Source organism: Sceloporus occidentalis, unplaced genomic scaffold (genome assembly GCF_023333645.1).
Source record: "Sceloporus occidentalis isolate IW3139 unplaced genomic scaffold, rSceOcc1.0.p SCAF_5, whole genome shotgun sequence".
NCBI classification, from domain to species: Eukaryota; Metazoa; Chordata; class Lepidosauria; order Squamata; family Phrynosomatidae; genus Sceloporus; species Sceloporus occidentalis.
In genome coordinates this window covers 175,708,371-175,726,495 of record NW_028316985.1, presented here as the reverse complement: position 1 = coordinate 175,726,495, position 18,125 = coordinate 175,708,371, and the positions used below count along the sequence as shown (strand labels likewise).

Genomic DNA, 18,125 nt, shown 5'->3' with positions numbered 1-18,125 from the left:
CCACTTTAACTACCCTGGCTCAGTGCTAGGGAGTCCTGGAAACTGTAGTTTCTTGTGGCAGCAGAGCTCTCTGACAGAAAAGACTAAATGTTTCACAAAACTACAGTCCCCAGAATTACCTGGCACTGAGCCAGGGCAGTTAAAGCAGTCTCAAACTGGATCATTTCTGCAGTGTGTTTTGGCGCGCGCGCACACACACACAAGATTTGAAAGCACCTGGATCTAAAGCCAGAAGGTTCTTTCTTCCCAGGATCTGGATTCAAGTCCTCCCTGCTCCATCTGCCCAGGCCTCAGGGGGCAGCTCCTTCCTCCTTTCCTGGGGAGCAGCTGTGAAGTCCTCCCAGACTGCTGCCAAGTCCCAGAGCCTCAGAAAGAAAGAGGGGAGAGAAAGGGAGCTGGAAGGCGGCTGATCTGGGGGCAAAACTGAAGGTTCCTGGAGGCGAGGAAGGAGGAGAGTCCCTGGGACCTCAGAGGCCGGGATGGGATTTCGAAAGATCCGCCATTTTCACTCCGTCATCACCATCACAGCAACACAACAAGCCCCACTCTCCTCCTCCTCCCTCCTGGCTTTGCCACTCCCAGCCCAGGAAAAGCCCTCCCACATCACTTAGACTCCCAGCCAACAGCAAAGAGAAAAAAAGAAAGAAACCCTGCCCCAGCAGCCAGACAACACAAACACACAAAGACACACAAGTCTGCAGCTCTTTCAGGGAGGCACATGGAGACAGAAAGAGAGAGAGTCCCAGCATTCCAGTGTGTCATACTCTCTCAGCCTCAGAGGATTGCAAGTGCACACTCCTTCTGAAAGCCTAACCTATTTATCATCATCATCGTCATCACCATCATCATCATCACCACCATTACCGCACAAAACTGCAAATCCCAGAATTCTGTATGATGTCATCATGGCAGTTAAAAGTGGTGTCAAACTGCATTATTTCTACAGTGTAGATTCACACTATGTATCTGAATTCAGTAAACTTTTGGATTTTTATATCCTGTGGCTAAATAGGAAGGACAGATGCTCTTTTCAGTAACCCCCACCCCAAAAAAACCCTTGCTTATGCCCAGTAAAGAAAACATCAAACGCTCTGAAAATGTCACAGTGTGCAGAACTAATGGGAAAAGGCTGTATGCTTGATTTCCACACACACATACCCTCTAAGTGTCAGATTGCAGCCTTACACTTTCTTGGGTGTCATGCGCTGCAATAATAATTTGGTGAAAAATGTAAGTCCACTTTGTAACTCAATGAAAATATGGTGGCGAAGAAATTATGCAAAATTCATAGGAGGTGAATTTTTTTGCCTGCAGAGATGCTGATTTACCCTGGAAATCTTGCAGTGAACAAGAACACACACGCTAACAACGAGAAGACCCTTTCCCACATTAAAATATGCTAGGGAAAGTGCTACCACAAACCATTACCAATAAGAAAAGAATGACACTGGAAAATGTACAGCCTGATGGTGGCACAGGGTTAAATCCTTCACATACTTTACAGTTTTGATTCACAGAAATAACCTCTCCTTGTACAAGAAAATGACTTTTGCAGATCCTTAGCATCAAATACTTTTCATCTGGAGTAGTCTCACAATTTTGTTAGAAACAACTCAAGGACTATCATTTAACTGCAATGTCTGAAGTGATCCACCTTCAACAGTTAATGAGAACTTTAATTCACATTTAAGTGAATACTGTGGACTTTTGGAGGACTTTTGTTGCCTGGGACTCTGTAGGGGTATGTGTCCTGTTGATTTTGCTGGACCTCTCAAGATACCACGAATCATGGTATTCTCCTGGTCTACCTTACTGGGATATGTCTTGAACAGTGGCTCCATTCCTAAATGAAGGAACAAGCTCTGAAGGTAGTGCAAGTGATTTTTATTCAGGCCCCAGGGTTCATTGTTGCTCCACCCGCTATTTAACACCTACATGAAACCTCTGGGAGAAGTTTCCAGAGATTTGGATTTTGGTACCACTAGTATACTGATGACACCCAACTCTTCTTTACACTGAAATTTAACAACTATAATTTGGGGTTTTTTCATGTACTGAAACAAAAAGAATCATATAAAAATGTGTCAGATCAAGCCACTGCAGAGATATTTTAAGCACAGTATTTCCTTTTATGTTCAAACTTAAAGGCTTTCAGTTGAAAAGCCCATCAGTATTACTGGCAGCAGCAAGATTAATAATACCAAGAAAATGGAAAATTCAAGGTAGTTACCAAATAGAGGAATGGTATCAAGAGGTTTGGGAGATTGCTATTAATGGCAAATTAACGGGTAGAATTAAAATTTAAAAAGGATTATGGAAAAGGACTGATTTTGAAGATTATGGAATAAATTTGTAGAGTATGTTTTTATAAGAAAAAAGGGGTGTGTGCCTTCATGAGACTCATGGCAATTTCGGAAAACTGATTAATTAAATGGTATAGAATATATTCGTGGGGGTGCACTTGTAGTAGTGTTGAAAAGATTTGTGTATATTGTTTAACTTTTGAGTTTAAATATGTGTTTTTCTTAATTATAATTAAAAAATTAAAAAAGAAAAGAAAAGCAGATCAGCAAACAAGGATTCAGCCTGTGCTGGGTGGGGTTGCAATCGCCAAAGATGTAGGCTCATATTTTGAGTGTACTCTAGGATTAACCTGAGCCTGGAAATTCAGGTTTCTATAGTGGCAAGATATGCATTTGCACAGTTAATATTTTTGTACCATGTGCACCCACCTCTGGAGATATCTTATGTGATGATGGGGACACATACCTTAAGTTACATCCAAGCTGGACTGCTGTGAGGAGCTCTACATGGGACTGCTTTTGAAGAGAATTAAACATTCCATCTAAACATTAGGAAGAACATCCTGGCAGTAAGAGATGTTTGACAGTGGAATATGCTGCCTTGGAGGGTGATGGAGTCTCCTGTGGAAGTTTTTAAATAGAAGCTGGATGGCCATCAGGCGGGAATGCTTTGATTGTCTATTCCACCATGTTAAAGGGTTGGATTGGGTGGCACTTGGTGTCTCTTTCAACTCTATGATTCTAGGAGTGTCCAGAAACCTCAGCTGGTCCAAAGAGTTACAATCAGACTGTTGACCACGACTGGTTACAGGGAGCACAAAATCCCCTTGTAACAACAGCTCCACTAGCTGCCAGTTGGTTTCCAAGCACAATTTAGAATATTAGTTATGACCTATTTAGTCCTATATGGTTTTTGGATGGATTGTATTTTTCAATTTGTGCCTGAATGTGTAGGCACTTCATGTGGGAACAGAAGTGAAAGGACACAAAAGAGAGTTTTCTCAGTGGCTGCTCCTAAGCTCTATCTATTTTCCCTGAGATGCTAGAATGCCTCTCTCCTTGCTGTCCTTGTATGTTTTGTTTTTTAGAGCTGACGATTTCTAATGAAAGGATTTTTAACAAGACATTGCACCGTTTCTTAACCATTTATAAACTGGTTTAATGTTACTGAAAGTTGAAATACAGGTAATCATAATCTTTTGTATGTTTTTATTTGCAACTTATCTAGCTTTATTTGTGAGCTGCCATGCACCCTGATATGGGAAAAAGGTAGGATATAAATGAAGTGACTAAAAATAGCAATATACTTTGTACACCATATAATTCATCTCTTTGCATTTCAGCACCGATTAACCTGGGGTGCATCAGCACTGCAGAAATAATCCAGTTTAACACCACTTTAACTGTCATGGCTTAATGCTGTGGAATTCTGGGATTTGTAGTTTGTTGTGGCACCAGAGTTCCTAAGTTTAAAGCAATAGCTATGAGTTAACCACGCCACTGATAATGTTGAAATATACTCATTTATTTTACACTTATCAGTATACATTTCAGGCTATCATATTTTGGGTATACGTGACTCACTGGAAAAGATTATCGATAATGTTCAGTAAAGTAGAAGGCAATATTTTAAAAAGGCTGATATTACTCTATGATTCTGTGATTCTACAGATGGACTGATTCAATAAATGAAACTACAGCCCTGAGTTTGAAAGACCTGAGCAGGGCTGTTGGTGACCAGATCTAATTGAAGTTTATCATTCATTGGTTTACCATGAAACTTGAAACTGCCCTGAAGGCAAATAAGAAAAACAAATACATTATTCAACAATATTATCACTCCTCAATGAACATATTTTGAATATATTGTAAGTTGTACTGATTCCAACAGTATTACAGTATTTTCACAATTTAAAGGTACCTGCAAAAGTTCTCAGCATAGAATTTGTATGAAAAAAGGAATGCATTCTAATTAAGTAGCTGGTTTTGTTTTCAAACAGGGAAAGTAACCAGGTTTCCCTTGTTTTGATTACAGGAAATGTAAACTCAAGCTATAGTTAATAAAAGCTGTGATACAGCTCCAATAGTCAATGGTCCAACCCACACTGAAGAAATAATCCGCTTTAACTGCCCTGGCTCAGTGCTAGAGAATCCAAGGAATTGTAGTTTATTGTGGCACCAGAGCTCTCTGTCAGAGAAGGCTGAATGTCTCACAAAACTACACTTCCCAGAATTCCCTAGCAGGGAGCCAGGGCAGTTAAAGTGCTATTAAACTGGATTATTTCTGCACTGTGATTTGGACCTATAGCAAGCACAAGGAAATTCTAACAGGGGTGGGGTTCCCCCCTCTGGGCTTTCAACTTTCCTAAGTGTTTCCCCCTTTTCCTTGTACAAACACTGTGAGAGGAGCAGGGAAAAGGGTTATCTTTGATCAGCAGGAGATCAGAGATGAACATTTTGCCTGCTCCAGCACTGTGGGATGAGAACAGGGGAAAGCATTTAGCTGTGATGACAGGGTGTGTGAATGCTCTGCCTGTACGTATGTGTGTATAACAGACAAATTGAAACAGAATGAGAATTAAAATGGGGGCAAAAGTGGTCCCATCCTCTTTGGGCAATGGTCTCTGACACCAGAGTCCAGGCCCAGATTAGTCCTAAAATTGTTCTCCATGCCTGTTATAAAAATCAAAGTACAGTCTCTGACAAGATAAACATTAGCTGTTCAGGCAGGAGTCATACAAAACAGGTAGACAATGTTTTAACATTCACAAATTACTTTAGAATCTCGCTTCAAGGAAACAAGTCACATCTCCTTATCTATGGTAATCCACCAGCATCAAGATATGAACTACAGCACTGAACTTCTTGATCTGAAAGATTACTGTATTGCAAGGCAACGCCCCAACAATTTTCCCAATAGGCAGCTCAACAAGTGTCAGTGTGAAAGGTTAGAATCTGTCAGGCTCTGAATCCCTCATTGTGCTTGAATCCGTGGATAAGGAGGGCTGACTGTGCAAATATACACTGATTTCATATGGCTTATTCAATGGCTATATTACATATACAGCTGGCCCTCTGTTTCCACAGATTCTTTATCTGTGCATTCAAGCATTCACTCTCTCTCTGGCTTTGCTTCGCAAACAAAGATTCAGGAAGGACTCATCCTGCGCTTTGTACAAGTGCGTTGGTGACTAAAAAGGCCAATCCGGGACAAACAGGTGCGGTTGCAGAAAGCACAGCGGAAAGTCTCCTTGGGTGATGTTTCTGGGTTGTGGTTCTTTCTGGATATGCCAAACAGCAAATGCTGATTTTGGCATCATATATAAGGAATGCCATTTTACTATTGGTTGTATTTAATGGGACTTGAAAAGCCACGGATTTTGGTATCCGTGGGGAAGGGGTGCCTTGGAACCAAACCCCAGTGGATACCAAGGGCTCACTGTACTGTATTACATTAGGTGTTGTTGCTGTTCTTGTTAGTTAACATACCAGCCACTTGAGGCTAAATACCATCCAGAGTTTTTCTGTTGCTCTGCCAGGAAAAGCTTCCTTTCAGCCCTAAGAGGCATCCCACCAAGGATGGGCTCAGCACCTGCGGCAGAAGCAGCGGCTGGTAATAAAAATAGGAGGAGAATGCGGAATAGGGCAGGGAAGGGCAGAAGCCACGCCAGCCAACCTCTGCTTCCTTCCCACAGGCGTCCGCAAGGCCATCCCTTCCCTGCCCAGAAGCCAGCTGGACCAGTCCTGTCAGAGGGGAGGAAGAAAGGAAAAGCAATTGCTTTGGTCCCTTTGCCTTTCTCACAGGCCTTTGCTGTTCCTGCCTCCCTCTCCTTACCCTCCTCTTCATGCCGCTTCCAAGCTCAGAATCACAGAACCACTGAGTTGGAAGAGACTGCAAGGGTCACCCAGTCCAACACGCTTACCCCACTTTCCACCCTCTTCTTCCCAATACGGCTCGGTTTTCAAAAAGGCCAGTTTCCCATAATTGGGAAGCTCAGCCATTATCATCATTATTATTATTATTATTATTATTATTATTTTCTTATTTCCTGCCTTTCTCCCAAGAGAGGGATTCAAAGTGGCTAACAGCAAATTTAAAAACAACCAGCAATGCAATTTAGAAACAGCACAACATTAAAATGTATAAATATAAAATTTTAAAAAACAATCAAGCAATTTCAAAAGTTAAAATAGTTATGAATTAAAACGTAGCATGTTAAAAACAAAAACAAAACAAACCTTAACGTTTAAAATGGACAGTGTTTTAAATCAGCCTGGAAAGGCCTGGAAGCCCAGGAATGTCTTCATCTGCCGCGGAAAAGATTGCAGGGACGGATGGGGCCATGCTGGCTTCTCTAACAACAAGTCTCTGTTGTCGTTGTTGTTGTTGTTGTGTGCCTTCCAGTCATTCCTGACTCGTGGCAACCCTAAAGACAACCTATTATGGGGTTTCCTTGGCAAGTGCCATTCTCTGAGGCTGAGAGAGTGTGACCTGGCTCTCCTACCGAATACCAGAATGAACAGGGCCAGTTTTAATCCGCCTGGCAGTCTGTGTGTGTGTCTTGTATGGCAACCCTGAGGCGAACGTATCATGGGGTTTTATGGGCAAGGCTTGTCCAGAGGGGGCTTGCCATGGCCTTCCCCTGCGGAGGCTGAGAGAGCGTGGCTTCTGGCCCAAGGTCGCCCAGTGAAACCCAACATGTCTCCCTCCTTTGTACGTTTCTCTCTGGACGGAAGATACAGGCTTTCGCCAGAGCGCTTGGAGAGGCGCAACAGCCCTGACCCAGACCCACTGGAGCGCCTGGGCAAACGGCCCTGGAGAGGGGCACCGACCTGCCTCTCCCCTCAGGACTGCAGCGCCCATCGTCCGCACCGGAGGGACTGACCTCGCTCGCCCCTCCCCGCGGGTGCCGTTATTAACCCTCAGCCCTCCCTGACGCACCTGAGGCGGCCTCGCGGCCACAGACCCCGCTCTCCTCCTCGGCCTCCTTCTCCTTGAGCCGGGCTCCAGCAGCAGCAGCCTCCGCGTTTGTTCAAAATCACGCGCCCAGCGCCATCCCGCCGCATCCCATAATACCCGGCAGCGCCGCCCTGGCAACGGCCGCCGCGTCACCGCTCCTTACGCTCCTTCATCCTCCCGCCTCGACGCTCGCGTAGGCCACTTCCGCTTCTCCTGCCCGCCCACTTCCGCCACGGTTAACATCAACATCCTCCTGCTTCCTCTGCAGCTTCCGGGTAGTAAGGGCAACTCTAGCCGCCGTCGCCTCTCTATGGTTACGCGGGACGCTGCGGTGCCACTTTGAGGGAAACCATCTCCGCCCCTCAGCGCAACTCTATGGTTACACAGAGAGTCCTGGTGCCGCCTTGAGGGAAAACTTCTCTGCGCCTCAGTGCAACTCTATGGTCGCGCAGAGCGTCCTGTTGCCACCTTGAGGGAAACCATCTCCGCCCCCTCACAACTCTATGGTTAGCTAGAGCGTCGCATTGCCCCCTTGAGGAAGACTATCTTCGCCAATTACAACTCTATGGTTATCTAGAGCGTCGCATTGCCCCCTTGAGGAAGACTATCTACTCCACAACTCTATGGTTATCTAGAGCGTCGCATTGACCCCTTGAAGGAGACTATCTATCTTCTCCACAACTCTATGGTTACGCAGAGCGTCGGGATGGAGGCCAGTCTCCGCTCCCTCACCGCTGCTCTATGGTTAATGCAGAGCGTCGCGTGAGGAGGAGGTTCGCTCGCGGGGCGCTCAAGATGGCGGCTGCCGTGCGGCAGGAGCTGACGCAGCTCATGAGCTCCAGCGGCTCCCACAAAGACTTGGCCGGGAAGTCAGTGGCTCTTTCTCGCCCCTGGTTATGATTGTGGGGCGGAGGGGAGAGGGATAAGGGCTGCGTCCAGACTGGAGAAATAACCCGGTTTGGCACCACTTTAACTTGTTGTCTGGCTCAAGACTATGGAGTTCTGGGAGTTGGAGTTTGTTGTGGGGCCCTCTGGGCGACCTCCAAGTCCCAGAATCCCATAGCCTTGAGCCAGACAACAAGTTAAAGCATAGAGTTGGAAGAGACCACAATTGCCATCCAGTCCAGCCATTGACTCTTGCTCTCCTTGCATCCAAATGTGAAACCGATTCCAAAGATAAGCCCGGTTTTAAGTCTTGTTGACTGTGATTTGGGATTGTGGCTTTTGTCTTTTTGGCAGGTATCGTCAGATCCTGGAGAAAGCCATTCAGCTCTCTGGAGCCGAACAGCTAGAGGCACTAAAAGCCTTTGTAGAAGCAAGTGAGTTTTAACGTTACCTTTCGGTCGTCGTTCAGTATCAGCGTTGCAAGTGCCGAACTGCAGAACTTGGGAATATAAATGTGTTGAAGGAAACGTCGATATAGCTTGTGAAACGAGTAGGAAATCTCGTTAGGCGGCAATTAAGTGCGGATGCTGTACTTGGAAATAAGGTCTAAGTAACTAACCTTGACACATTGAAGGACTCTTGCCACTGCACCTGCCTGTCTCTATCTGCCTGTTGTGTGTAATGTAACTGCTTTGGCAATGCTAGTAGTCCATGTCTGGTGATGGTGGCTGTTGTTAGTCCAGGAGTGCTGGCACCACCTGAGACATGTTAATAATGTGCCACGGATATATTATGCCCAAGCTCCTCTTAGCTAGTTTGGCTGTCTAAAAATTAAGTTTGACATCAGGAAAATACGTTTTAGTCTTAATAACAGCAATGGTTATGACCTGGATGACAAACCTAACATAAAACTTTGTGGGTTTCCCCCCCTCTTTCTCCTTGTGTCCCTTTAATTAGTGGTAAATGAAAACGTCAGTTTAGTGATTTCACGCCAGTTGCTGACAGACTTCTGTACGCATCTTCCAAGCCTTCCTGATAGCACAGCCAAAGAAATATATCACTTCACCTTGGAAAAGATTCAGCCTCGTGTAATTTCATTTGAGGAGCAGGTAAGAACAAGATACCCATGGTTCTTGGTTTCCAAAAGCTTGTCCCATTAGTCTTTTTCTATATTCGTACAAGCATCACACATTTTTGTGCTAGAAACTTTAACCTAGTCACTTGATTCTCTTTTTGTCTGTTTTAGAGCTAGTCCTTTAAATGAATTCATCTGAATTTGCATAGGCTGTTGTGCTTTTTCATATTACAGGTCCTGTCTCATTTAACAATTTTCTCTAACTGTTGCTTCCTCTCTGAGATGATTCAATCACACTTTTAATTGGTGTGAGAACAAATGGTTTAAAACTAAAACACAACTGTGATAAAAACTGCAGATTCTGTGTATCATGGTAGCTGAATTCACTATGTGGCTCCATGTCAGAGCATTCTTTTGTAAGCAAACATTTATCTAATTATTTAAATGTTTTGCTGTTGGCTAATACATTCATATTTAAATATATTAGGTCCCGATGCAGCAGTTTTTAAATACTTCTGTTTTAAAGTATACAGCATATAACTGTTTAGTTTATATAACATGTAAAATCAAGGTAACAGTCATGAGATGGGAAAAGCCTACTAAAGACTACTACTTTTGTATTGGAAAGTCGATTTTTAAACGTTGCCTGAATTGCATTACTTTTAATTCTGTGTCTCTTGTACCTACCTCGCTGTACCTGCAGGTTGCTTCCATAAGACAACATCTTGCATCAATTTATGAGAAAGAAGAAGACTGGCGGAATGCAGCCCAAGTGTTGGTGGGGATTCCTTTGGAAACAGGACAAAAGTAATTGCTCTCATTGTAATAGCTGCCTCCCCCCTCCCACAAATACATATTACCTCCTGTTATAGAACTTTTTCGCTTTGGTGTGTTCTGGGATTATATCCTTAGATATGCAATAATTGTGGCTCTCATCTTGTTCTTTGCCAATCATACAATAATAGCTGCTTTTTAAAAATCCTGTGTACCCTTTACCCTTTGCTGTTGTTCTTAAAACTTATCGTCTTCCTGTATCCTCAAGCCTATTTGCTTGAGGCTTTTCTAGCACTAGTAGGGCATTCCAGGCCTCCTCTGCTATATAGCAGTGCATAACATTGGATGATCCAGTATACTGTAGTTCTGTTCCAGTACTGTTGAATCACAGAAGGCAAAGATGTAGCTGATTACTATCATTTCACTGCATGCTTCATTCAGACATCATAATGAAGGAAGTTATTAAAGCACTTTGGTTGTTAATAAATCCCACAGCTGGCTTCTCTACAAAAACAGTATACTGTAATCTTGAGGCTTTGTTCCCCATTATGTTCACAGCATGGTTGTTCTAAGTATTTTATTTCTTTTATATCATCATTTGTGAGAACAGGATTGAGATATGGCACATTCTAGAAAAAGGAAGAAAATAATTTGCATAGTTTATATAAACTTCTTTCTGGTACAATTGACTTCTAAATGTTACTCATTATGTGAATTCCTGCTGAAAACTTAAATATATTTACAAAAGCATGTGACAAAATCAGAATAGACTGAAGTTTAATGTTGCACATGTCTCTTCCCATTCAAGGCAATACAATGTAGACTATAAACTGGAGACCTATCTGAAAATTGCACGACTGTACCTGGAGGACGATGATCCTGTTCAAGCTGAAGCTTATATAAACAGGGCATCTCTTCTTCAGAATGAATCAACTAATGAACAGCTACAAATACATTATAAGGTGAATTCTGTTGAGTGGGAAAAAAATTGCAGGACGACTTAGTAAATGTTCATTATGGCTTCTAATTTGCACGGGTAACTGCTATTTCTGGGTCCTGTGTCACTTGGATTCTCAGATATCTACTGAATTAAAGAATAGGTCCTTCATATGGTAGACAAATTTCAAACAATGGAATACAGAAGACCACCCAGTGTGTCTCAGGTTTATTAAGAACATGATCTTGTTGTCCAGTGCTCTGTACTTCCGTAGTTGATAGCTGTGATAGTAGTTTTGCCATGGGCCATTTAAGTGATAGAGTGGGGCTAATAGGTTCAGCTCCCCAAAGTGTACTGCTGGGAAGTCCCACTGGCACAATCTATGTTGGCAAGTTATTTGGAATGTGAGAGGAAATACCATATCACCCTCTTCCAAGTGAGATTCTAGCCCATGGACTCCCATTTACAGTGGCCTCCTGGTATCCATTTGGTTTGGTTCCAGGGCCACCACTCCCAAACTGTTGATGGAGCAAGGTAAATCAAATAAATATTAGCCAATGATGGATTAAATATTATTTTTGTTAAAGCAAGAAGTTCAATGAATGATTTTTTTAAAAAAAAACAACCCTTTTTAAATGGGCAGAAGAACAGTTTTGTATACTGTATCTGAGTCTTTTTTCTTGTTTTAGGTGTGCTATGCTCGTGTTCTTGACTACAGAAGGAAGTTCATTGAAGCTGCCCAGAGATATAATGAGCTTTCTTACAAGAGTATAGTCCATGAAAGTGAGAGGCTAGAGGCATTGAAGCACGCCTTGCATTGTACTATCTTAGCATCAGCAGGTAAAATCATTTTTATTTTAAAATTTGGAGTTGCTTACTTGATAGTGCCTTTCAAGAGAAGGTCAGTACATTCAATCTATTCTGTTTCCTGGCCTCATTGAAATTCTCTACTCATAGTATGATTATTATCCCTGAAACACTGAAAATGATGTTAGGAAAACTGAGTATTGCACATTATAATCAGATCCAGAAAGCACAATTTGGGTATCTGTGTTTTTAAAATGTTGATCTATTAAAAATATAACTTGCCATCTTAAGTAAAGTTAATTAAACTAATTGATGGTTGGGTTGTTAGCTGCACAAACCCTCTTTGGCAATAGAATGCATCAGCCAGTGACATAAGGGAAATGAAGACTCAGAATAAGAAGATAGCAATATTTACAATCTGATGAACAATCACAAGTCTTGAGCATAATTTTGTCTGGGTTTCTGTATGCACACAGTTCCTTCAATTCTAGGAAGAAGAAACATTGTTGATGTAAGTGAGCATAAGAGCTTTTTGCACACAGTAATAGCATGAGCTGGATACCTTATTGTGGATAAACAGGATGAAATTGCCCACTTGGCACTAGCCTGCAGATAGCTGTGAATACTGTGCAGTAGAAAGGAATGAAACTAGATTGAGATGGGCCTGTTTGAAAGTAGTTTTCCTGTTTTTTCAGGACAGCAGCGTTCTCGTATGCTAGCCACTCTCTTCAAGGATGAGAGGTGCCAGCAGCTTGCAGCCTATGGGATACTGGAAAAGATGTATCTGGACAGGATTATCAGAGGAAATCAACTGCAGGAATTTGCTGCAATGCTCATGCCACACCAAAAAGCAACAACAGCTGATGGTAATCTTGCCTCCAAGTGTGGATGTACCGTATGCTGTGGACCACTTAAACACTGTTCATGTCAGTATCTATCTTTACTAGACTGCAGGGCTGTGGAGTCAATATGCCAAATCTTCATCTCTGACGCCTCTATTTTTCTGCTGTCCCAACTCCTACATAGATGGCAAATGTATATTAATAATAAATGTACTGTATTAAAATGGTAGCACAAGGCTTTTCATCGTCACCACATGATCATCAGGCTACGTAGACTGACAGAACAGATATAGTGATTTGTTTAAAATTTCTGAACAAGAAAGCTTTCCTAAATTCCTATAAAAATAAATATGCAACAAAATAGGAATTTTATTTTGAAGTCAGAGTCAGTACATTTCTACCAACTCTGACTCCACCCAGAATTGCTTCCAATTCCAACTTCGGAGCCCTGGTAGACAGACCTGTGGTGATAGAAAATGTGTGTGTGAAGCTGATACTATTGAATATGTTCCTCGCTATCTCTTTTGTTGATCACTGCACAATTTTTCTAAAGATACAGTGTTAATTGACAATTTTAGTGGCTAGTTCATCACAAAAGAAAATGGGATTTTTGTTGAGGGATCTAGCCTGCTCCGCCCTTGTTGCATGGAAGATTCAAAAGAGCTTGTGAATACTCATCAGTTATACATCAGATACCTGAACTGTTTTCTCTCATGGTATTGTTTTGTCCAATCAAAAATTCACCAAATTGTGATACCTTTATTGGCCAACCAAAATGCACAATATGCATGTTGCAAGCTTTCAAAGCTTCACTGGCTTCTTCATCTGGCAGGGTGTTACAAACCAAACAGGAGGGGAAAATTGTAGATGTTAGTCAGGCCTGCATTTTGCTGTTTCTCTTGTTAGTTAAGATGGTATGGAGGGGCATATCTTGCAGACTGTCAGTGGCGCCTCTTCCTTCTGGTCATGTGACAACTGGGAGTTTTTCAAAGTCCAGAAAATTTAACATTCAGTTGCATCACAATAAAGACACCTCCTTTGCAATCCAGTATGTCTCCATCTTTGAGAAGCCTCGGGCCCCTTTCCTAGACAGAGGACACTGGTTTTCTCAAGAAGCCTTCATGCTTTTGCATCAAGAAAACTTTAGGTGGTGTTGAGGTAAAACATGACAACCCAGTCCAAATTTAGAGAAGAAAAATGTTTTACCTTTGTTGTTGATTGAAACCTCAAATAGGAAGGTCCAAGTCCACTGGCTGACTCTTTAGGATTCCCCTGTTGTGCCTATACTGTGGTACCTTAAAATCCAGAAAACATCCAGGGGTAACCTTGCTGGCCAGTTAGCAAATCCAATAAAAAATCCATCAAACTGTGATACCTTTACTGGCCAACCAAAATGCACAGTATACATGTTGCAAGCTTTCGAAGCTTCACTGACTTCATCATCAGACAAGGTGTTACAAACCAAGCAGGATAAAAAAAATTGAAAATGTTAGTCAAGTCTGCATTTTGCTGTTTGCTGTATTGTTTTGTGTTAGCAAAAAATATGTTTGCTTCCTTTTTTTTTTTTTTGTATTATATATGCTTTGCAATGGCCTTTGGCCACTTACAGTAAACTCTTACTACTGCCACTGCTGCTTCCTTTACTAAATGAATATTATTATATCCTGATTATAGTAATGCCATTTTGCTATCCTTCTCCATATTCTGGACCACTTTGGGCCAATTCCTAATATTTCCAACTCCTGAAATGATTGTGTGCTGCCATCAATATGACTAGTTATATATCACCTTTAAACAAATATCCTCATCCAGGTCTACTGAATATACTAGGAGATGGTCAGAGGGAGAGGGGAGATACACACACACACACACACATATGAGATGGCTTGTAATAGATAGAGGTAGCTTTCTTTCCAGCTTTTCAGCACACACTTTTGTGCTGAAAATTTAAAATAAAATCATATAGCAATTACATTATTAGGTTAGTAATGGTTTTTTTAAATTATATATATATGATGGCTTGTAATAGATAGAGGTAGAGGTATATAGAGGTAGAGGTAAATCATATAGCAATTACATTATTAGGTTAGTAATGGTTTTTGTTTTTTTTTAATTCCTCTCCTCTGTTGTGGAGCCCAGTACTGAAAATAATAGAGTATATGTTGCCTACAACTTGTAACAAAACTTATCTGAGATTTCAAACTTTTGGTAATTATCAGTTTTTCTGTTTAGGTTCTAGTATTTTGGACAGAGCTGTCATTGAACACAATTTGCTGTCTGCAAGTAAACTGTATAACAACATTACCTTTGAAGAACTTGGAGCACTATTAGAAATTCCTGCAGCCAAGGTATACTGATTTTGATTATTGTTGAACTGATCAGCATTCCATGTAATGCTTGTGATTCAAGTGATTGGAATAATCACGGTGGTTAGTTGATTGTTTTTATGCAGGACAGTGCATAAAAGCTATATAGTATTGCATTTTGTTGGTAATTATCTTAAAACGAAGCCTTTATTGTTGAAGGTGAGCAAGTCTTAAGTGAAAGCACATGTAGATATATATATGGCATTATTATTTTGTGTATTAATTTGGGATGGAAAAAACATAATACATATTGTTAAGTGTATCTGCCTTCTCTGAAAAAATGTTTTTAAGTTTCTTTTCAGTTTCTTTTTTCTTTTACAACATGGGTAGGCAATTCGTAGCCCTCTAGGTGACAGTAGATTGTGATTCTCTTAATCTCTCACCATTAGCTATGCCACCTATATATGGTGGAGTTTGCAGGTCCACATCTGGAAAGCCACAAGTTTCTTGTCTCTGGTCCAAAACACACTGCAGAAATAATCCAGTTTGAGACTGCTTTAACGGCCCTGGCTTAGTGCTAGGGAGTCCTAAGAATTATAGTTTATTGTGGCACCAGAGCTCTCTGACAGAGAAGGCTAAATGTGTCACAACACAATGGTTCTCAGAATTCCCTAGCGTTAAGCTAGGGAAGTTAAAGCAGTCTCAAACTGGATTATTTCTGCAGTGTGTTTTGGACCTCTGTTTTAAGAGTTCATTATTGTAATCTTGTTTACTTAGAATTCTGTTAGACTCTAATTCTAAATTTGAAAACACTTGAAACTTGCACTTGTGTTGGTGGGAATTTCTAATGTGGGAATCAGGCTGATGCATCCTAAGAGTAGTCTGTGAACTCATGTAATGAGCACATGGGAGAGTTCTTTGCATAAATAAAATGATCTGTATAACTTTTCTGTGCTGTTGGTGCCCTTGTGTGTAAATAAACCTGCCCTATCTGATCTGGCCTGGGCTTCTCATTTTTGGAAGTAAAAATGCAGACGTTATCTTTGGCTCTCTTTTTTTCCAGGCAGAAAAGATAGCCTCTCAAATGATAACAGAGGGTCGAATGAATGGATTCATTGATCAGATAGATGGAATAGTTCATTTTGAAAGTAAGTTTGGGTATAGGGTTTTTGTTTGTTTGTTTGTTTGTTTGTATTTTTGTAATGAAGTTAAAGCATCTGTTACAGCGGTTTATGCTTTAAAATCAAATAAACCCCATGATTGATTTGTCTTAGGGTCTGAGGGATGCAACAACAACAGTTTATTAATCAGTGGCTTGTCTTCACTGGCCAGAATACTCCAGGCTGCTTCTGGAGTATACTGGCCACAAATTCCCCCCGTTATCTGTGCTCTCTCTGCAAGTGACGATGGGGGCAGCTGCCTTCCCCTGTGATCTCTGTTTTTTGTTCAGCACAACAACAGGTCAGTACAAGGCACCCAACCATGTTAGTGACCATAGGTGCCTTGTTCTGACCTCAGAAACACTTGCACTGCCAGCACGACAGCTAACAGGAACCAGTGGGATGGCAGCCACACATCATAACTGCAGAGAGAACTAAAAACTCAGAGTAAAAAGTGAGGTTTTTAAATTCATATAATCATAGAGTTGGAAGAGACCACAAGGGACATCCAGGCCAACCCTCTGCTATGGAGAAACTCACAATCAAAGCATCCCCGACAGATGGCCATACAGCCTCTGTTGAAAGGCCTCCATGGAAGGAGACTCCACTACACTCCGAGGAAGGAGTGTGTTCCACTGTGTAACAGCTCTTACTGTCAGGAAGTTCCTCCTAATGTTGAGGTGGAATGTCTTTTCCTGTAGGTTGCATCCATTGTTCCTGGTCAAATTGGGCATAGACATTGTGAAGACAATCTCTACCCAATTGAGAGTTCGGCCCTGAGTCATGTAAACTGGATGCAGCAAGCCAGAGGGGATTTCAAAGTAAATAACTCATGTAGACAATCCCTGAGACTTGCTCTGTACACAATTGATCTTGAAAGAGCAAAGTACAGCCAGCCCTCCACATGTGTGGTTTTAACTTTTGCAGATTTGATTATTCACAGATTTGATCGATACATTCTCTCCAGGAATCTCTAGGTCTTCCAGCATGATCCTGCTAGAAACTGATAATAGAGTTATGCTAGAAGACCTAGAGATTCCTAGAGAAAATACTTCTCTTTCAGCATGATTCTATAGTCAACCTCTGGCAGATGTTGGTCACTGAGTTGCACTGGAGGAACTAAATGTTCCTAGAGAAGTGTTCTCTCAGGTTAAAAAAACCCACTTTTTTATTTGCCGTTTTTTCATTTTCACGGGGTTCCTGTGCCCTAACCCCAGCAGATGTGGAGGGTCCACTGTACTATATTTTACCCTGGTGAGCTGATTCCTGCTGTGTCCAGCAGGTGGTAGTAGTGTAAGTGCAATGCCTTGGTATGGAATTATTTGCAGGACCTTTTGTGTTCCAAAGCGCCTGTATTCACAGACCTGCTCAGAGGTTATTGTTTGGAAGAAATACATTAGAACTGTAGAAATGAGTTCTATGGTTATCTTTTATTTTGTTTTTCAGCTCGGGAAGCCTTACCAACCTGGGACAAACAGATCCAGTCACTTTGCTTCCAAGTTAATAATCTTTTGGAGAAGATTAGTCAGACTGCCCCAGAATGGACAGCACAGGCCATGGAGGCTCAGATGGCACAGTAGACTTTTGTTTCTTTTCCTATGTAGAGAAGATGATTTTTGTTCTTCTAAAAATGTGAAACAAGCATAAGAAACTGAACTTCTGGTTTTGTTCAACTTCTACTAAAATACAAACTATACAAGACGTAGACTGATGCACAACATGTTAAAACTCTTAAAGGAACAGCAGAATAGCATAACACTTGTTTTAAGGTGGAATTGAAGAATAACAGGAAGGAGGAGCAAAATGTGTTAAAGTTTTGTATTAAAATTTCAATTGTTTTGAGGCCTTGTGAATATTTTTGTGGTGTGAAAACTAAGGTGCCATGCTTTCTTTAGTTGTAATTATTCCAATAAAGAAAAAAAATAGATGTTAATCTGATACTAGACACCTGAATTCTTTTCTTGCATTTTGTTTTCCTCATAAAACCTCACTAGACTTTCCATGTTGAATTTATAGTCTTCGGAAGTGGCTATTGTTAAATGTATTTTAAAATCTGTGTAAGTAAATGAGTTGAAA

At 41.5% G+C, this 18,125-nt stretch overlaps 2 protein-coding genes across 6 annotated transcripts in view; one reads left to right on the top strand and one right to left on the bottom strand.

Annotated features, from left to right (window-relative positions):
* The window catches only part of LOC149313188 (protein lin-54 homolog), a 37,015-nt gene extending 29,508 nt beyond the window's left edge, over positions 1–7,507 (bottom strand). Inside the window, exon 1 of one of the 4 annotated variants that reach the window (XM_089526202.1) lies at positions 7,246–7,507. The gene's annotated coding sequence lies outside the window, so the exon portion shown is untranslated. Of the gene's footprint in view, positions 1–216; positions 288–5,792; positions 5,810–6,542; positions 6,560–7,245 lie in introns of those variants that run through there. The other 3 variants (XM_089526205.1, XM_089526206.1, XM_089526203.1) reach the window with 3 other exon arrangements.
* Positions 7,508–7,533: 26 nt separating this feature from the next.
* LOC149313187 (COP9 signalosome complex subunit 4) lies at positions 7,534–17,987 on the top strand. Of its 2 annotated transcripts, none has more exons than XM_089526209.1 (10): positions 7,534–8,132; positions 8,503–8,582; positions 9,106–9,257; positions 9,927–10,030; positions 10,806–10,959; positions 11,624–11,774; positions 12,437–12,667; positions 14,816–14,931; positions 15,953–16,037; positions 17,496–17,987. In XM_089526209.1, exons 1-10 carry the CDS (start codon positions 8,005–8,007, stop codon positions 17,627–17,629), a joined length of 1,335 nt encoding a protein of 444 aa, XP_089382335.1. In that variant the 5' UTR covers positions 7,534–8,004; the 3' UTR covers positions 17,630–17,987. The 2 variants fall into 2 exon arrangements, with proteins under 2 accessions (XP_089382335.1, XP_089382336.1); XM_089526210.1 differs by having other exon boundaries at positions 7,551–8,132; positions 12,437–12,607.
* The last annotated feature ends 138 nt before the right edge of the window (positions 17,988–18,125 follow it).